General features: G+C 34.1%; 1 protein-coding gene across 2 annotated transcripts in view; it reads right to left on the reverse strand.

The window, feature by feature from the left end:
• Nucleotides 1–22,067, reverse strand: part of Sara (Smad anchor for receptor activation) — a 418,622-nt gene that overhangs the window by 379,063 nt on the left and 17,492 nt on the right. For both annotated transcript variants that reach the window (XM_090410157.1, XM_090410156.1), the window contains exon 3: nt 7,039–7,130. In XM_090410157.1, coding sequence (XP_090266283.1) covers nt 7,039–7,096 — 58 coding nt within the window. In that variant the 5' untranslated portion in view covers nt 7,097–7,130. The remainder of the gene's footprint in view (nt 1–7,038; nt 7,131–22,067) is intronic.

The raw sequence follows: 22,067 nt of genomic DNA on the forward strand, positions 1-22,067 counted from the left end.
ATACAAGTGCAGAAAGTATAAGCATTCTGTGAAGATTATGTTACACTGCAAGATTTATACCTCTTAATGATTTCTGGCCAGAAGTATGAATAAACAATAAATAAGACTTAATTTGGAAGAATCAGCAAACTTTAATACATACCTTTGCAATTATTTTATAAAATAACTGTTTCATGAAAGTAATTATTTTCAATAAAGTTCAAATACAAAAAAAAATAATAATAATAAATAAATAAAAATACAGTCATCTAATTGTAATTAGATAAAATTAACAAAAACTGATTTTGGTATTCGGTTTTCTAGGGTTGATACAAGATTTTCTGAGAAGACAAAAAAAAAAAAAAAAAAAAAAAAAAAAAAATCGATGCCTCCCCCTCCCCCAGACAACACATATTTCAGAATGGAAGTTTCTTAACAACAAACTATAATTATATAATAAAAACTAGACATACAAAAATATACTGTATATGTTTTGTCAATATCTCTATTCAAAATCTGTCACACTGCAAGGAACTACATCTTTCATGCTGTTTAGTAACACTGTTTCAGAGCCAGTGTTACTAAACATCTTTCATGCTGTTTAGTAACACTGGCTCTGAAACAGCTACAAATGTGTGTTAATCTGGTTACGAATTCTCTTGACTGTGAAGGATAATCGCACCTCTTAATGGAGATAACTGATGGCTAGCACTTCTCATCCCCATTTCTCAACTCTGTAGTAATGCTTCACATTTTAGTGGATGTCAAAACATGTCATGGCCAGTAGGGATGACTCCTACCTACACACAGTGCTAGTGTGTTATAGGTTTTTCATGTATAAAACCTCATTTATAAAACTGATATAAAATAAAATTAATTTCTGCAGATCCACCAAGGTTTACTATAGTAGTTAATGTTGTGAAAAGTATCCTGTATACTCCTGGAAAGGATGATGGCAGAAGTGTGGAAATTATTTTTTTGAGGATGTGAGAAGTTCAGATATGCCTTTTACATATCACTGCCATATAGCAGATTTCTTGTATTTGATTTTGTTTTCTGTTGCTGACAAGTGTTAGTTTCTTTATCAATACATACATAGAGCCATTCTGAAGAAAGGCCGAAATGAATGAAGTGATGCACTCATGCTTATGCAAGCATGAGATATCAGATAAAAAGAATATCAGATAAAAATTTTATTTGATATTCAGCTTTACTGTGTCTGAATTATGCTTGACCTATGACGAAGTCCTTATTCAATGTGCTGTACCTGTCAGTAAAAGTGGACAACATGCTATTACAACAAGAGAAGCTTAAATTTTAAAGATTCAGTAAAGGCAAAGTTCTATTTAATAATAAAAATAAATCTTTTTAGAAACCTCTGGCATAATAATTGATGTGTCTGACTATGAGCTCTTAAGTTCTGGAACATTAAATTGGATCAATTTTTGGTTTATGCATTAAACATAATGGGTCTGTCTAATTTTTTCACTAAAAATGGTCTAATTAAACAATCTAATATTTGAATTTTAATAGAAATCTTAAATACCAAATTTTCACTGAATTTCACCAAGATAACAGAATTATGAATATCTGTTCTTCCAACTGTACTTCTAAAAATCAAAACTGAACTCCATGAACATTTATCTTAAATTCCAAAACTTCATTAAATTTTATCTTTCTAGAGAGAGAGAGAGAGAGAGAGAGAGAGAGGATTATTGTTGTAAGATAATTTCAGCAAATTTTCCCAATTTATAGCCCTGAAGAAAATGAAAGTGAAACAAAAATTGAATGGATTTAAGAAATTTTTTTAAGGATTCCAAATACCTCTCAATTCAACTCACCTAAATCAATAACAATGAAATTTCAAGCATGTGGAAAATGCGAAACCCTCCCAAAACTTTCCAAATTCATTTCGCAATTGTATTTTAGTTTTCAACATCAATGATAATCATTTCAGTCACTAAACGCACACCTACTTTTCCTAACAGAAACTCAAATTTCAGCTTTTGCAAGTTGAATGATAGAATTTTCAACTTAAATTCTCCTCCATCCCCCCTCTGCTTTTTTTTTTTTTCTTAAATAATCTTTAGCTAAAACTCTCTGCAACAAGCAAATTCATTTTCTCTCAAGAATATATTTTATTATTTAAATGGCCAATATAGCCTACTTTCATTTAGGAGGTGCCCCCCCCACTTTTTTTTTTACATTGTCACTGGCTCTTTACTCGAATCTTAGGGCATCACTGAATTGTTATAAAACTAATATATGAAAAATAATATAGGAGGAAAATTTGGACATACCTTTTTTGGATGTTGTTTTCTGTCTCCTTATCCCGGCGATACGCATTCATCTGCTGTTAAGCTGTTAAAGGAAGGAGGTTTTGGGAAAGTGGGGATAAAGTAATGTGGAGGAATTATTTGAAAATATAAATATAAGAATTATTCCCTCCCCATTACTTTACCCACACTTTCCCCAAACCCTTTTTCTTTAACAGCTTAACACAGATGAATGCATATCACCGGGATAAAGAGAAAGAAAACAACATCCCAAAAAGTATGTCCAAATTTTCTTCCTATATTATTCTTCATATATTATTAATTATATGAAGAGCCAAAGGCTTCAATTTGGCGACATATAAACTTATTTAAGTTAAGAGATATTACATCCCACATTGTTTCATAGCCGAATAAGAAACCCAGAGTTTCATGCCGAATATAGTAAATATATAAAGTTCGGCGAGTCCAAGCATAAGCAAATACCTGGATAGTGTTACAACTGACCCTTTAGGGAGTACAACACTGAGGCAACTCATGGTAAGGGTGGAGCAAGCTCCGATCACTATTCTTGATATTTCCCCATAATGTGAAACCCAGCTCCTAGGAGCTGTATTACTGTTCTACATTATGAGTGAGAGAAGGTCACTACCCAGACCAGTTTCAACCTTTATTGAGGTTTCATCAGTGAGTTTTGCTACAAACTTGGTATTTCTAGGTCTACCTACTCACTGATGAGACCTCAATAAAGGTTGAAACTGGTCGTCTGGGTAGTGACCTTCTCTCACTCATAATGTAGAACAGTAATACAGCTCCTAGGAGCTGGGTTTCACGTTATGAGGAAATATCAAGAATAGTGATTGGAACTTGCTCCACCCTTACCATGAGTTGCCTCAGTGTTGCACTCCCTAAAGGGTCAGTTGTAACACTATCCAGGTATTTACTTACATTGGACTCGCCGAACTTTATATATTTACTATATTCGGCATGAAACTCTTTGTTTCTTATTCAGCTATGAAACAATATGGGATGTAATATCCCTTAACTTAAATAACTTCATATATTAGTTTTATAACACTTCAGTAATGACCTAAGATTCGAGTAAAGAGCCAAGGACATTGTAAAAAAAAAAAAAAAAAGAAAAAGGACACTCCCTAGTAGTAGGCTATATTAGCCATTTAAATAATAATTTATTTTAGAGGAGTTATATGGGAATTTTCCCAGAAATAATACCTAGCATCAAGAATTTTTAAAGAGGGTTTAGATGCACCAACCAAATGTGAGGGCAGCATTCCAAGGTTGGGTGGATTTTGGAATATGTACAGAGTAACTGAATAGATGAGGAGTTACATCTTGAGTGCAACATAATGCAGTTTCTTAAAAGCAGAATGATATAGAAGTGATGTGATTATGCAGGAAAGGCTAGGAGTATAAGTCAGTTCAAAGAAGAGAGATCTCATCTTGATTATTAAGATGCACATTACCATCTAAAGAATTAGAACTAAGGACTTTTTTTTGTGAGAAAAGAGACAAAACTGTTTTGGAAGCATTGAAGTGACTAGGTTGTTATTGTCCCATCGATGGACAGTGTGAAGATCAGTGTTTAGGTACCTATTGTAGATATTAAAGTTTGAAATATTTGAGCACAAAGGTTTGTTACGACTTAGTTTCTTCTTACTTTTCCTCCTCTTTTATTCCAATTTCGCCTTTGAAAAAAAAAAAAAAAAAAAAGATCACGAGAATGCTCAAACTGGTACCAAAAAATCTCCTGGTCCATCTAGCATTTTGACAATTGTTCTGAAAGCATGCACTCCACATTCCTGTTCCATGTCATCTTTTTATTCTATTCTCTTTCACGATCATCTATTCTGCAGACTGAAAATTAGTCAATATTCAACTCATTTCTAAGAACTAACAAATCCTTACTACTGATTAATGTCCAATTTCACTCGCTAATAACTAAAAAAAACACATTAACACTCAATTTTCATGCTACCCAGAAACCTCTCAATTAAAATGAATCACTGCCAGTATGGATTCTGCCTCTGTCAATCAATAGGGGATCTCCCTACTTATTTTCAGAATCATGGGATTTTGGGAGATTATTCATGGAAAAGTTTGAGGAATAGCAAATAGTTGCTCTTGACGTCTATGACATTTGTGTTTGGCACAAAGACTTATTAACTAAGCTCCCATTGTGTGATATCTTATGACCTCTGCAACTTAGCTGGATACTATCAGGTTCCATGCTACAGGTGAAAAGGTAATCACAAATCTGTCAAACAAGTGAATATTGTTCTCACATGGAGAGGTGCTCCTTTATCCTCATTGCAACTAAGGTTTGTGTTCTAAGGGTTCTTTCACATGCTTTCCTCCAAATATGAACAACTTTCACCAGTTGATTACAAATTCAATCCAGAATTTTCCTGATGAAAAAGAAATAAAATGAAAATGAGGAGTACACTGCATTCCTTTTTTTGACAAACAATTGCAAAAAATCACCAAAACTTCCAGAAAATCAACTTTGATAATCCTAAATTCTGATCAGAAAACCATTTGATGGGGTTCTTAAAATCTCGTTAATTTCAATGCTAGTTGAAATGTAGACACACTCAATGGTGTGTTTTATTTCTTGCAAGAACTTTTTTTTTTTGGTCTTACTTTTGACAACATCCAAATCTTTGGACAAGATGAGATTTCTCTTCCAGGGATATGCTAACCTCCAATCTTCATTGGAATAAATATATTACAGATACTGCTACCTCAGCATTCAAGAAGTTTAATTTTTTGTTTCACTCAAGGCATGACTATGAACAGCTATTAACTATGCAAATCACAAATTCGTCCAAGAGGTGAATATCATTCTCACACAGAGAGAGTGCTCTTAAGAGCTTCTAAAACACCTGCCTGAGTATAGAAAAGTGAAATTATTTCGATTAATCACCAATCTCTCACCAGTTCATTCTATTCACTTTGACAGACATTCAGTTCTGCTGCATGCATTTTCTACAAAATATTTTTGTCACTATACAAAACATAGTGATGCTACTCAACACACCTTCATAATTCAGCTCCAAACTCAACAAATTTTTCTTCCTCTCTACTGCTCTTTTAGAACAATCTTCCCACTTAAATTTCCAAAGGTATACATCTACATGTCATCAAATCCAACAAGTTTCTTCTTTCTCAATGTTCTACCTATCCAAGGTACTAATGCTATGGCATTAATAGACTGAAAAACCTCTCATGTATAAGATTACCATTAAAAGGGGAAAAATCCAAAAATTCAACTACAGTTTTATTTTAATTCAATTTCATTCGCTTCAGAAAAGAAATTTTACTTTTAGAAGTTTGTATTTGGTTACATAGTCAACTCACACTCAGCAAGCTTGTTGGAACCACAGGAACAATTTGTTAATAGTGGATCATCTCTATGGCAAATTTCCTTCAGACTAGCATGTGCTCCGATCTTTGATCAGGACATTTTGAAAGTTTGTCATAGTGAGCTAGTATGTTATAATAGTATTTGCTATAGTGAGAGTCAAATGCAATAAGTGGCAGATAACAACAAATAGTGTACACAATAAGCAGAATCTACTGGACTTGTGTGATCAAATCAAAATGCAGTAATATCAATCTGATCCAACAAAAAAATTGATCATAATGAATTGATTACAAATTAACTAATATATGTAAATATCTGAGTGTCAGTTGCAACATTCCTCATGATATTTACTATATAGACAAATTTTATTGGATCAACTAGTTTCCTCCTCGACCATAACCAACCTCATCAGAATGGAATTACATTAATATCATGAATTTGATGATGTTACACAGAGCAGCACTCATTAGGTTTAAGTTTGTTCACAAAAAAGGAACTGATTTTCACAGTACTGAAATATGATGCATACAAATATTAAGTATATGCATCATTACTGGTAGGTATGCCAAACATGTTCTCTTTCATTTCCACTGAGTAAAATGAAAAGGGAAGACCACATGTGATTTAATATAATCCCTAGTTTTGCAATGAATTAACCTGTTAACATCTACCTACTTCTTTGAACTTTCTTTGAGTTATTGCATTAGTAATCATGACACCAGAGTGGTATTTACTTCTCTTAACAAACGTAGTGATGACACCCAAGTAGACTAAGCCTTTCACCCATCAGTGGAAAAATATGAAAGTCTATATAACTGTTTTGGTGGTATTTACTATGTTCGCTAGACTAGTAGTCATGCGAACCTCACTAACAAAAGACTGTTATTCATTAGTAATAGAGAGTAGGCTTTGATAATCCAAATTCCTCGCTCAACAGATTAAAGAAAACTTTGTCAAGACACTTGAGGACTCCAATAAGCAGGGTGGTGATTTACCACCAAAAAATACAATTCATGATTACCAGAAGATATTGACAAAACATACATGAGATATATCATGGTATTATCCATAGAAAAATATTCAAAATGTAGGAATGTTAATCCTATTTCATTTTTCCTTAGATAATACATGCCAACATCATTCAAGTGAATAAATTATACAATGACTTATTTAGGCTACTTTGGTTCAACCAATAATCTTTGTCTTATTTTAACTAGTCAAAAATGTTCAAATCACACATGAAAATTTCATAAGATAGTTCTCTACTGCATAATACAATTTGGAGTTAATGAATGCAGCTAAAATATTAGTGAAAATTAGATAGTGAATGCAGCTAAATTCACTACCTAATTTTTTAGAGCACTAAAAAATTATATTAAATTAAATCACTAAAAGCCATACCTTCACTTCTTTCAAATTCATCCAGAGCCTGATCAATATCAAAGGTAAAGTTTTCCATGATTGTTTCCTTTAAGCAGAAATTATCATCTTTTCTATAAAAGGTAGTAAATGTATACATCAAATGAAACAATTTATTCATATAATCATGAGTTGATTTTTCTATAAACAGGATATAAAATTAAGCATCATGAAAATCACATTAAAAAAATATAACTTCTTTGGAATGGTATTAATTTTTTAACCCACTAGTATGGCATAAATATCTGATCTTGAAGGGAGAAAAGAGGAGATGGTGAAGATGCATCACAGAGGAGTACGCTGCCTGATGGTAAAATCAACTTAGTTGAAATCTTTCCATAGATTGATAACATCTTTTATTACCAACTTTTATCAGATGTTTCAACTGAATATTTTTTTCTTCTATTATTTTTTTTCTTCTATTATTCTTTTTTTTTTTTTTTTTTCAAACAACTCAAACAGTACTTTGTGACTCATCCAGAACCTCTTCAGATTTTTAAGATCCTTCCCCACATCAGCACACTCAAAATTATACAAATTTGGTACATAAAAAAACCAATACTATTGTTTTCGTATCTTGATTTCATAATTTTTAAAATAATTTATAATTATTTTAATATCTTCAATTTATTTTATCCCATATCTCAGTATGCTTAAACAATCATCCAGTGAACACAGTGGAGAGGTATCATATTTATCACAGTTCAAAAGTATTAATCTCAATATCCTCATATTTTCTACATTTGGTTCTCCCTTTCAGAAGTGTTTTTTTTTTTTTTTTTTAAACATATTGATCCCATAAATCAGAGACCTATAAGCACATCAGTGCTGTGTGTAGGATGCAGATGAGGATTGAGATAGAGAAGGAGCAGAAAGGGATCATGATAAAAACATCCAAGCTAGTAAGAGGTTCTAGTAGATATAGGGTAAATTCTGCAGCTCATGGCACGTGGAGAGACTACAGATCACCCTCGGATGACGAGGATGGTATGGTCAGAAAGAATGTGAAGTGCATGTTTTCATGGTATGTGGTGAGTGAATGGAATAAGCATTAATATTAATGCATTTTTTTTTTTAAGTGCTGCAGGTAATAGCTGTCTGGGAATAATTCTTGAGAAAGGCTATCTCACAGGATAGAGGTAGATGGAATAAAGGAAAAGGAGAAGCAGGTTCAGTGTGTTTGCAGTAACAGGTGTAACAGAAAATGGAGGAATGATAATTGCCAATTCACTGGAGCAGTGACCACGGAAGTTCCTGTAGAATAGACAGTGCTGAAACACTGCACCTGTGAGATAGCGGCTGAAGGGAATTGGTAAGAGAGGGATAATCAGTGAGCCTAACTGCTCACCTCTGGACAACAGGTGCACCACCCAAAACATGTGGGCAGTATTCTAAGTATGAGCAGATTTGGGATATGTATATAGTTAGCTGAATATAAAATAGCCTCTTGAAAGAAAGATACCACCTAATTTTTTGGATGCTGAGAAGGCTATCAATGTGATGTGTTTATGCCAGGAGAGACTGGAAGTAAACATTAGTTCAAGCAAAGAGATCTGACTTTGTCTGGTGATTTATATATTACTGAGAGTAAGGGTAAGTGAGCTGAGATCTCTTTAGTGAGGGAAAAGGCAAAACTGTGTTTTGGTGACATTGAAAATGACAAGGTTGTCCTCACCCCCATTGAAGGATAATATGAAGATCAATGTTTTAGGCACTGATTATAGATGATCTTGTAGCCTGATCATCTATAATCAAATGAGTAGGATGAATGGAGAGTACTATCATCTTCAAAGCTGTGGATAGGATTAGTGGGGGAATGAGTGTGAGCAGGTCATTTAGGAACAAGAGAAAGAGAGTAAGTGATAGAACAGAACTTTGAGGCACTCCAGCATTGATGGTGAAGCTCAAAGAGAAGAAGCCATCTACCATGACTTGCAGAGACAGACCAGAGAGAGAGAGCTGGCTACCGAATTACAGAGTGGCAGGGAGACCAAAGGATGACAATTTGTTAAGCAGGCCACAATGCCACACATGGCCGAAAGCTTTAGAAATGTCGAAGGTGACAACACAAGCTTCTCCAAATCTTTTCATGGCATGTGTTCAGTGGTGGGTACTGTAAGCTACGAGGCCACCCACAACTGAACGCATAGCAATGGTGGGTAATGTAAGCTACAAGGTCATGGTCAGCTGTGGATCTTTGAATGGTCCAAACCATACTGTGGCCTCTAAGTAGTGGAGGGGTTAGCCTAAAAGGTATAAGCTATAGTTTAAAGACTAAATACAAAGCTGGAGTTACTGGCTTGGGCCACTCCTGATGTGTGTGTGTTGAATTTACATCTCGAACTGCCTTGGAACACTTCTTGACAAGCCAAGGCTTAGATACTCAGTGGGTTTTGGTGGATTGGGGGGGGGGGTTAAGTTTACTCATTTCAGTTATCTGCTTGGAGCAGGTGCTTGGATCTGCAGCAAATAGTAATCAGACCAGAGGTTAGCACACATGGTATATTTCTAGTGCCAAAGGACACAAAATGGAACAGCTGGGTGAAAAAAATACAACACTAATAAGAAAACAAATTATATATTTATTACTTAGTTACTGATATTTTACTGGTTTTCTACCTAGCATCCTCAGAGCACAAACAGTTTGTCACAGTATGCAAACAGCAAATGTATGTAAAAGATTTAGCACTCCAACAGAATATGACTAATAGTAAGACAGGTGTTGCATTTCTCATTAGTTAAGAGTGGGAAAAGTTTAAAACTATAACGGACAATACAAAGAACTGGAGTCCTAACTGGCCCCATGCCATCTATTGTTAGTCTCTGTATCTAATATACAGAGACTAACAAGTATTAATCCAATCTTAAAATGACTGTCCTCCAGATTTTTGGTAAATCGATACAGCCATACTTGAGATTTGTGAATGTTTTAAAGCTGCTGTTAATTCCAAAAACAGTCTCTCTCTCTAATTTGTAATAACCTGCGTAAAAAATAAGATAGCTATGTACACAAGATATTAAAAAAGTTTTAAGAATATAAATGATTAAACAAAATGTATGTACAAGGTTTAGTTTAGTATCTACAATGGTGCTAAATACAAAAACAAATTTATAATCAAATGTGACTGAATAAATTATTTGTAAAAATTTAAAAAGCATCATGCAATTTGTCTCTGATAACATCTGCCTATGTGTATAGGGCTCAGCCAGATAAGTAAAAATATCATTCCTCTCTCGTGTGAAGCACCAGCACTCCACCAGAATATGACTAATAGTAAGACGAGTGTTGCATTTCTCACACATAGATCATCGGTCCTCGATAAATAAAATGTGTAAGATGATTGTGACCTATGCAGAGCCTAGTAAGAACAACCTCCTCTGTTCGAACTCTGTGAAGGCTAGATTGCCATAATTTAATTTCATGTTTAATTTGGTAGAGTTTATTAGTCTTTCTGTTCCAAGATAGCTGCCAATGGGAAAGAGATGGTTTGTCTGATAATCTGTATGCTACAATCAGATGATGAATATTTGAGAAATGAGCTGACCCTCCTGCAATATCTGCAACCTTGTTTTCCTTTATCCCTACATAGCTTGTAATACAACAGAAGCAAACAATAAGGTGTAGCTTCCATAACTGAAAGAAGAGATGTTGAATTCAAAAAAGTACCAGATGTTGCTGTAGCTCTAGATTTCTTATTGCCTGGAGTGAACTTTGCAAGTCTGAATATATTATGCACCTTTGGAAGCGATGCAATCTAATGTATTTTAACACAAGCTCTATTGCATACAGCTATGCTGTAAAGTTGCTACACTGTGGTGGGATTTGTGCAGATATAATGGTGTCTGGAAAGATAGCAGAAGATCGCACTAGGTCTTCCAGTTTTAACCCATCTGTGTAGACAGGTACAGATGGGTAAAATCAGAGTATTCAGTTTATGAGCTCTTTGAAGAGCTGCTGGCAGATAACAGCAGGGGTGGAAATTTTTTGTAGCCTGCCGAAAGAAAAGCTACATGCTGGCACATAAGATTAACACAGTGAAGGTAGATTTGGTAGCATCTAAGCTATGTCGCCTGCCCCAATTTCTAGAGCTTGTAGGAGAGCTTTCATCTACAAACCAAACAGTTTTATGACAGTCTGTCAAGTGTTGTAAAGATTCTTGAATTGTGGTCGAAGGACAGTTAGATACGTGGCATGCTCTTTGTAGGGATTTTATTTTAGTTATGTATACCAGAGACAACTGCTGGCATTGAAGTGACAATGGTGGTATATTTGCTTTAATATATAGAATAGGAATAGGTGGCATGCAAAATGCTCCAGTTGCAGTTCTGATGGCTTGATGGTGAATAGGGTCTAGCCATTGCAGCGTACTCTCCCTGGCTGAAGTATAGACTTGGGACCATAGTCAAGTTTTGATCTTATCAGTACTCTGTATAATCAAAGCATAGAACATCTATCAGCATTCCAGTGGGTGGAAGATAGAGTGCATAGAATGTCCACTGCTTTATGTCACTTGTCCTATAACTGATGTAAGTGAGGAAAGAAAGTGAGTTTACTATCAAATATCAGTCTCAAACTTGACTTGTGGTGCAATTGGGATTAGTGACTGTCCTAGTCAGTCACTAATCCCACTAACCCACTAAGTCAGTCACTAATCCAGACTCAGATCTGGTCTTCATCCAGATCTGAGTCTGGATGAAGACCATGCCTGTGGCAGAAATGCACACAAACTGTCTTCTGCTGTGAAAATCTAAACTCATTTAAAAGCACCCATTCTGAGAAATGATCAATGGCTTCGTACAGCTATCTTTCTGTGACTCTCTTATTATATGAATGACAGAAGATGGTCAAGTTATCCACATATAGGGCATTACTTGCTGTTGGAGGAAATTGTTCTGTTATCAAGTTGACCTTGATTGCATAAAGTGTGACACTTAGAACCTTGTGGGACTCCTCTTCTTGGTTATAGATGAAAATAAAAAAGCTACATAAAAAATAACAAAAAAAAACCAACAAAATTCCAACCAAAAAAAAAGTTAAACAAAAATCAAAAAAAATCAACAAAAAGCATTTAAAAAAAATTCATATCAACTATGCTCTGCATGATTCCTTCTGTCACAAGGGTGAAACATGCATTTGTGAAGTCCAACATCCCAAATCAGAGAAGGTCAAACTTTAAATCCTGTCTTTATGATCTGTTGCGACTTAAAATTTCCGTGTCCCATGTAGTTAAGTTCATTTGCTATCTCCAAAGTTTGATAAACATTCTGCCCTTTTCACTGTGGCTCTGTGAAGCTTGATCACCTTTAGTCCACATACTCAAACGGTGAGATTGTCTTTCTTGGTGACTTGGGCATCCAGAATGGCTAAGAATAACTCAGAATGGCTTCCTTTCTCTAACTGTACTGAACACGCTGGCCGAGAGACACAGATTTGTCACTAATAATCTTTCACAAATTATCAACATATCCACTGGAATACCCAGTAATACACTACCCCCTTAATCTCTTCTTAACCAGTTCACCTGATAAATACACTGTCGATGTCAGCTCTTTTCTTGGTAATTCATAACTTTATCACATCTCCTTTCCAGCAAAACACCATACATCTAGTCAACCATATATCCTTCAGACTATAACAGTTCTGAATACAATGACTTGAGTGACTTCTACTATCACTATTGTTTCACTCTATAGCTCCAGAACTCTTCTCCAACCAAATAACTGAAATAATCTTTACTGGAATGGAGGCCTTTGTTCCCCACTTCATCCAAAAGCCTAGGAATGGTAACCAAACCTTGGTTTTCCGACACATGTGCCAAAAGAAAATGCCACTACTCTCACATAAAGATGGTAAGGTACCGCTGTACCATCATTCAAATTTAAAAAAAAAAGCTTCTACTATCACTGCATTATTAAAAATTACTCCCCCCCCTGCATTATTAAAAACTGCATACTGCATGCCTTCTCTAGTATTTCATTAAAAAGACCAAAAGAATCCTGAATAGCTTGAATACAACAAGGCTTCTGGTCCTTATGTCATCTCTTCCCTTCTCAATTGTGTTTAAAACTTGTGCTCCAGAAGCTAACAGTCATTTTGTATCAGCTTTATAATTTCTCATACTCATCTAGCATTTTTTTTTCTTAATGTGGCTCCCACCAACAAAAGGCTTCTATAAATAAACCTATAATACATCCATGCTGTGGGTGAGTTAAGGATTTTTTTCCCCATTTTTATTAATTTTTTTTTTTCAGTTATTTTTACCTAGTCTAGAAACCAGACATGACACTTTTTTCAAGCCACTTCAGACCTCAAATAAGTGGGACAATGGTCTCACCCCAAGTGATGAAATTCATCTCTCAACTAAAGAAAATCACAAACATCCATGACCACAGCAGGATTCAAAGCATGTTCACTGGAGAGCAGATATATTAAACACTTAGCCAATCTACTCTTCAGCATGGAAACTAGCATATATCAAATTCCAAAGTATTTTGTATCAATTTTACAACTTTACTTTCTCATCTGTCCATCCATCATGGAAACTAGCTTATATCCAACGAATCCCAAAGAAATAAGATAAAACCAACCAACCCACCTGCTGTCCAGTTGCATTCACTATGGTTCTATTGAAAATAATGAAAAAGTTAAACAACTCCTTCACCACCTAAAAGTCAACAGTTATTCAGTGACTACCAGAATGGATTCCACCATTCTTGGTCCACAGCAGATCCTCTTACCACATCACCACATCACACAAGCTCTGGAAAGGTTTGGTGAAATTCCATGTTGTTGCTCTAGATATTTCCAAGACTTTGCTTAGGTATGACAAATGGGTACTTACCAGACTACCATCATATGGTCTCCTCCCACCTTTGCAACAAATGGAATGGTAATTCCTCTCTAGTCATTCATTACATGTCATGGTTAATGGCTTCCTTTGGATTTCTCCACTAATGCTGGAGTACTCCAGAGCTCTGCATTTTTGCCCATGCTCTTTCTCCTATTCATAAATGACCATAAATCCTATTTAGTTTTGATGACAATAGTACTCCATCTTTTCATTTGATAAACCTTGCAATGCACATATATTCCAAGCTAGGTCTTCTGGAATCAGTTCCCGAAACACTCTTCACATATAGTGATCTCTTCACTATATTTCAGCAAGATGAGGACAACCTTGTCAACTTCAGTGCCACCAAAACATACTCCTACCTTACTTCACACAAGAAAGACTTGACTTTATCTCCCTTCAACCACTGACAACACCCAGATATATAAACAAGATCAAATATCTGTTAATGAACTGACTTGGACCTTGCAGCAATAGCAAATCACATCAATAGCCAACTCTGCATTCAAAACACTGGGGATGATTTTCCCCTCATGACAAGACATCATTTCTCACCTGTGCAACTATTAATGCTATACAAATCCCAAATATGCACTACCTTAGAATACTATTTTCACATATATGGTGTTGCCCAAAACCTCTCTTAAAAATGCTTGATGCTGTCCACAAGAGGGTGATTCCATTAACTAGTGATCCCTCTCTTACAGATGCCCTTCAGCCATTCTACTATAGATATACTGTTTCTGTTTGCCACCTCTTCTATAGGTATTATTTTCATGAGTGCTGTTGTTGGATCCTACTTCATCTCAATCTATACTTTGGATCCGACATGTTAGTCACTATGACGTTCTTAAACAAAATAATAAGTTGTAGGTTGCAAGTTGATTTCTAATTCAAATATAAAGAAAATTTATATTTAAAGACTGCACCACTTTATATCTGAATTAGTTCAAGAATTGAAGATAAACCAACTCTCAACTACTCTTCCTTTATATGTTGTTATTATATATACTGGCCGAGTATATTTAACTAACCTTATTCACCCACTTTGGTTCGAATATTTTATGAATGGTGCAGTAAAAGAGATTCAGGCAAAATACAACTTTTGATTAACAAAAACAAGCATTTAATTTTATAATCACAAATTATACACTTAAGTTCAAATCACTAAACAAGTTATTATAAACACTTCAGCCTTTCTGATAATAAAGTCATGCAAACTCAAACAATGGTAATTCTGTTATCTGTAATACAGTCTTCTCACAGTTCCTTTTAGCTATTTAATAAAGTTCCTTAATGATCATTCACATCAAAAAAAGTTTTAAATACAATAAAAATTGCAGTAATACCTCTTCACAAGCAAACACTTATAAATTTACACTTTAGCTAATTTCCGCAATAGTTACTGTTAGTATAAGGAAATTCTAGGATGAAACTCTCACACTTCTCTGTATAGGAATATTAACGGTTGGAATAATCTTACCGATAATCTTTTTTCTTCACCTACTTATACGTAAACACTTTTTATAACTGTAAACACTTAAACAGTATACGGCACTCATTAAAATAATTCTTCTAAGCAATAACTGAATTAATCGTCGGTCACTATACACATAAACAAACATTCTTGCATGAAATACTACTGATCTCTTATGAATTAAGGCAATAATTCCTTAACTTGAGGTTTTCATATGCACAGCTGTTCATTCTTCCTGCATTCATTTAATTCTTTAGGCAATATATTTCTAAGCACAGCTAACGGTAACTTCAACTTTGCAGCCTCTACTATTCCCTAATAACTCTGTGCTTTGCTTCAAGGTTCTGTATGTCCTTGAAAGGTCAGCCCTGAAATTGAATCTCAACTCAAATATCGCTAGTCTATTTAGTAGTCATCAGCTGTCTTCCGTAGCTATAACTGTTATTCTACAATTTATTAGCTAACCGCCTCATCAGCTATCTTTCGTAGCTATAACTGTTATTCTACAATTTATTAGCTAACCGCCTCTCGACTAGTAGACTTTATTAGCTGCTTGAGTGACTTGCCGACTCGCTATTATCGCACTGTGATTCCCGAATGCTCTGATTACAACCTAATGCCAATCCTCTCCTTTTTCTCTCTCTCTTAATTCCTCTAATCTCCCCTTAATTAATAATTTCAGCATTCATCGCTTATATATCTGTTCTTCCCGCCTAAATTATTCTCATGATTTCTTTCTAAAACTCTTTTCAATAAACCTTCTCCTCACGTGGTGTTCCAAAACGTGCTCGCTCACTTACATACGTCTCCATGACAACAAAACAAAACATAATAAAATTGAGGTATTGCATAACGCTAAACTTCTACAAATAGGAATAAATAAAGAATATTTACATTTCAATTAATGCGCAGTTAAATTATCAAATATAAATTCTATATTAACATAGAAATAAGCTAAATAGCTTGATAATATTTTAACACAGAGTTTTTCTACTATTAATACATGTATTCTTGATTAAATAATTAAATATTAGATAAAATTAAGGTAGTATATGAATATTAAATTATAAAATAAGTTGTTTACATTTAATAATATTTACAAGTCTAGCCTTTGTGATGGAAGATCATGTTGGATTCTGAAGCAAATAATAATTACTTTAATCTCTACATAATCAGAATCCAACAAAGGCTTACTCATCCTTTGAAAAATTTTTCTTTAAAGAAAAATTTTTCACACTAGACTCACAAGTGGAGAAAACTGACTTCTTATCTCCCTTCCAAGATCTTAAGTAGCACTTAGTTTGAATATAATTGGATTTCTTATTACAGTCTATGTATATACTTCTCTGCATCTCTCCACTTGAGTTCTTGTTGTTTTTATCATAAGGAGAACTCTGATTGCTACACTTATAAAGTGATAACGTCCTTTCAGGGCAGAAGTTCTGTTCTCTGTCACTAACATTTATCCTCAGTTGTCTATCATCTTGGTGATTTGTTTCATTATGTAGTTTGATTACTTTGGCAAAATTAACTTCAACTGTTAATTTATTTTTAGTGCCAACTTTTGATTCAGGTTTGGGTGCTACTTGTTGTGACAGTTCATCAGTTATAAGTTGTGCTTCAGGCCGATTGTGCACATCAGAATTAGTATCACTATGCTTCACAGTTGGTTCAGTCATAAACAGCTCTACCTTATCTGGAGCAATTTTTTTTATTAGATACACAAAACCTTTCCCATTGTATCCATGTTTTATCATACATATAATTGCCAGCTCTTCTGATATTCTTTTCCTGTTCATTAGGGATATTTCTTTTCTATAAAAATCACAGGAGAACTGATACTTTTCCAAGAAATTTGTCCCTAGTATAATGTGGGAGTTTATGTTAGAGGTTGAGGGTATAACAAGCAAATCTTGATAGACACTTAGTTTAAATTCAGGTAGGTAAATTCTAGCACGAACCTTTTCATATGCTATGAAGTTTGAGTCTGAAAGAGTAGTAATTCTTACAGGTTCTCTTAGTTTGGCAATGCTATTCCATAATTTGTGTTTTATACTTTGGAGATAGTCCTTTCTTTGAAGCATTACATCCTGTATCTAATAAAATATTACACTTAGAACCTAGGATTTCCTCCTCTAATTCTCATCAATTGTTCATTAGATCCTTGGTGTTTCTGCATTCCATTATATCCTCTGTGGGGGTATGTGTCCATACTTTGAATCCCAGCTTTTATTAGAGTAATTTCATTTGTTAAGAAAACAGTTTCTAGCAAGGTGTCCAACTTTATTGCAACTATAGCATTTGGGAGGATCTTTATGTTCTCTCTCCATCTGAGGTTGAGATATAAACGATATCTGTTGTTTAATATCTTGTAGTCCTAGTAACAACTCACTTATATTTGCCAAAATAGGTTAATTTTGCCTTTCTACTTCCAATTTAATTCTTTCATCAACCTTATCTGATGTGGGGTTTTGGTTTTCTTTAGATTGCAGAGTGAATGTTGCCAATTGCTTCATCACCTTATTAAGACTATCCATGATAGGTTGATTCAATTTCTCAACTTCCTGGTGAATTAAGCTCTGTACATCTGCCATCAACTTCTTGTTGGTTTGATCTTCATTCACAGTTATGTGACTAACACTAATAGGACTTGCTCCAGTATCTTTTCTTTTCTTCCTTATTATTCTTCCCTCCAACTTTAGGCTGGTCCAAGTGATAATTAATTTTATCCACAACATTGACAAAAGTTGCATTGGATGAGATACAAATGTCACCAATCATCTGCTCTTTTTCTTTGACAGCTTTCAGGCATTCTTCTAGTGTGGTGATCTTCTTTTTATAAGCTGTTTCTCTCATTTCTGGCTTAACACCTTGACGAAATTGCTGATAAACTGCCCAATCCAAATGGTTTATCTGCATTGGATACATTCAGACTGTTAGAAAGAGTTATCAGGCGATTGTAGAAATCAGTAACACTCTCTTTATCTTTCTGTGTGATCCTTTGTAACTTCCATAGATTAGGTCCTACACTTCGCAGTTTACAGAATTGAGATAATAAAGTTTCCTTAAATTTTGAATATTCAAATGTTTCTCTAAGTATTGGAGATGAATATACGAATGTCTTTGCTTTACTTATTAGTTTATTTTTGAGTAATATTAATAACTGAAAGTCAGTCCAGTTTGCTTTTTCTCTGAGCTTCTCAATATAGGTAAAATATGACAATATATCATCTGATTCCTCTCCTGAAAATTGAGGAAATAGCTGTTGGGGGGGTTCACCATTCTGAAGAATTCATCATCTTCCATTTTTGAGCTAGATGCAACAGCCATACTAATCTATTAACAACTTTAAAAAAATTAGAATTCTAAAATAACTTCTATGTTTGCCTGATTCTAGTTTACAACCAATTCACTTGATTCACTTAATTTATCTTTAAATTCTTTTTACTATTACAAAATCTAACACTTAATTTCACAACCTATGACAGTGAATTCAAATCCTGTCGACTGATGCGCCATTTTGTTGGATCCTACTTCGTCTCAATCTATACTTTGGATCCGACATGTTAGTCACTATGATGTTCTTAAACAAAATAATAAGTTGTAGGTTGCAAGTTGATTTCTAATTCAAATATAAAGAAAATTTATATTTAAAGACTGCACCACTTTATATCTGAATTAGTTCAAGAATTGAAGATAAACCAACTCTCAACTACTCTTCCTTTATATGTTGTTATTATATATACTGGCCGAGTATATTTAACTAACCTTATTCACCCACTTTGGTTCGAATATTTTATGAATGGTGCAGTAAAAGAGATTCAGGCAAAATACAACTTTTGATTAACAAAAACAAGCATTTAATTTTATAATCACAAATTATACACTTAAGTTCAAATCACTAAACAAGTTATTATAAACACTTCAGCCTTTCTGATAATAAAGTCATGCAAACTCAGACAATGGTAATTCTGTTATCTGTAATACAGTCTTCTCACAGTTCCTTTTAGCTATTTAATAAAGTTCCTTAATGATCATTCACATCAATATCTCATAGTTCTTTAAGTTTTAAATACAATAAAAATTGCAGTAATACCTCTTCACAAGCAAACACTTATAAATTTACACTTTAGCTAATTTCCGCAATAGTTACTGTTAGTATAAGGAAATTCTAGGATGAAACTCTCACACTTCTCTGTATAGGAATATTAACGGTTGGAATAATCTTACCGATAATCCTTTTTCTTCACCTACTTATACCTAAACACTTTTTATAACTGTAAACACTTAAACAGTATACGGCACTCATTAAAATAATTATTCTAAGCAATAATTGAATTAATTGTCGGTCACTATACACATAAACAAACGTTCTTGCATGAAATACTACTGATCTCTTATGAATTAAGACAATACACAATAATTCCTTAACTTGGGGTTTTCATATGCACAGCTGTTCATTCTTCCTGCATTCATTTAATTCTTTAGGCAATATATTTCTAAGCACAGCTAACGGTAACTTCAACTTTACAGCCTCTACTATTCCCTAATAACTCTGTGCTTTGCTTCAAGGTTCCGTATGTCCTTGAACGGTCGGCCCTGAAATTGAATCTCAACTCAAATATCGCTAGTCTATTTAGTAGTCACTCAGCTGTCTTCCGTAGCTATAACTGTTATTCTACAATTTATTAGCTAATCGCCTCTCGACTAGTAGACTTTATTAGCTGCTTGAGTGACTTGCTGACTCACTATTATCGCATTGTGATTCCCGAATGCCGAATGCTCCGATTCCAACCTAATGCCAATCCTCTCCTGTCTCTCTCTCTCTTTTAATTCCTCTAATCTTCCCTTAATTAATAATTTCAGCGTTCATCACTTATGTATCTGTTCTTCCTGCCTAAATTATTCTCATGATTTCTTTCTAAAACTCTTTTCAATAAACCTCCTCACATGGTGTTCCAAAACGGGCTCGCTCACTTACATCTCCATGACAACAAAACAAAACATAATAAAATTGAGGTATTGCATAACGCTAAACTTCTACAAATAGGAATAAATAAAGAATATTTACATTTCAATTAATGCGCAGTTAAATTATCAAATATAAATTCTATATTAACATAGAAATAAGCTAAATAGCTTGATAATATTTTAACACAGAGTTTTTCTACTATTAATACATGTATTCTTGATTAAATAATTAAATATTAGATAAAATTAAGGTAGTTATATGAATATTAAATTATAAAATAAGTTGTTTACATTAAATAATATTTACAAGTCTAGCCTTTGTGATGGAAGATCATGTTGGATTCTGAAGCAAATAATAATTACTTTAATCTCTACATAATCAGAATCCAACACTGTTTCACTGTAAAAGGCTGATGCCATTCTTCCGCTCTCATTAAACTCACAAACATACCAAATCAACTTCTTGTCATTGTCTTTAATACTTTCTACCTCTGTACTTCAAAAAAAAATCTTCCCCACACATTTTCCAAGGATTATAGTCTTCAGTTGTTCAAAAAAAACAAATGATTCCTTCTTTTCTTATGCTACAGGTCTCACATCCTCTCACATGGATCTGATTAAAACAAACAAACAAACAAAAAATGTAATAAAAATGTAATAATATTGCCATTTGCTTCTCTCCTATATATGAGAAGCAAATGGCAATAGTCCTCATATTAGTACTGAGTTGGACAGGCTAGAATTAGGTATGGCTGCCCATAAGAACAGTGACTTCTCCATAAGCAAGCCCATTCTCTCTCTCTGTTGTAGTTAAAGATGATAGATATACCATAACATAGGATTCTTGCTAATTTTCAAATATGCCTCTTGCAGACAAAAAGCATACTTGTTTATGAAGGAGGGCCTTGATATCAATGTTTTGGCAGAATCTACAACAATTCCATTGCAGAACAATATTAATTATTTATATTTGGTGGATCCATCTGGTTTGGTGCCAGTTCTGAATTTTTCATTTTCTGGAGTATGTGGATGACCAGTATCCATCTCTTCCTCCTCAGGAAGAACATCAAAGATGACAAATTCAATTCCATCCAGGCTACCATATATATGTTTATAGTTTATTTTCCTTTGTTGTGGGAATAGCGGTATCCATTTTATCTATTAGTGGGTTTGGAAGTATGTTGCTGACTCTGAGACACTCATTTTTCTTGTATTATCATATAATGGATTTTTTTTTGTTTTTAGTGTTGAGGCCATATTCGTTTTCTTTTAATTGAACTAGAGAAAATTGAAGTACATTACAGCATTCAGAGATGTAGTTATGAGACACTTGTATGTTAATGGAAGTTTTTTTTACCTTCTCAGCATAAAAGCTTTACCACTAGAAGATGTGGTATATCTCTTTACCACTTGATATAGAATGTTCTGCTCTGTCTGGATCTTCAGAATAACTTTCATATGCATTTACCTACCCTTAGCATGCTCTTATTGCAATTAGTGTATTTCGGTGTTTTGCATTTGCAATCTTTGTTTTCATGCTCTTTAATGCCACATCACACAGAGATGACAAAGCCAAAACAAGTAGTTTGAGCATGACAATATTTCTGAAACTAGTGGTTTAGCATATAAGAGTTTGTGTAGGAGAACAGTGTTCAGGAAAGATAAGTAACAGGAGGAGGTGCTACGGTACTCATTAGTAAGAACAGTATTAT

Source organism: Typopeltis vanoorti, chromosome 20 (genome assembly GCF_054136105.1).
Source record: "Typopeltis vanoorti isolate ZY-2024b chromosome 20, IOZ_Tvanoo_1.0, whole genome shotgun sequence".
Taxonomy (NCBI): Eukaryota; Metazoa; Arthropoda; class Arachnida; order Uropygi; family Thelyphonidae; genus Typopeltis; species Typopeltis vanoorti.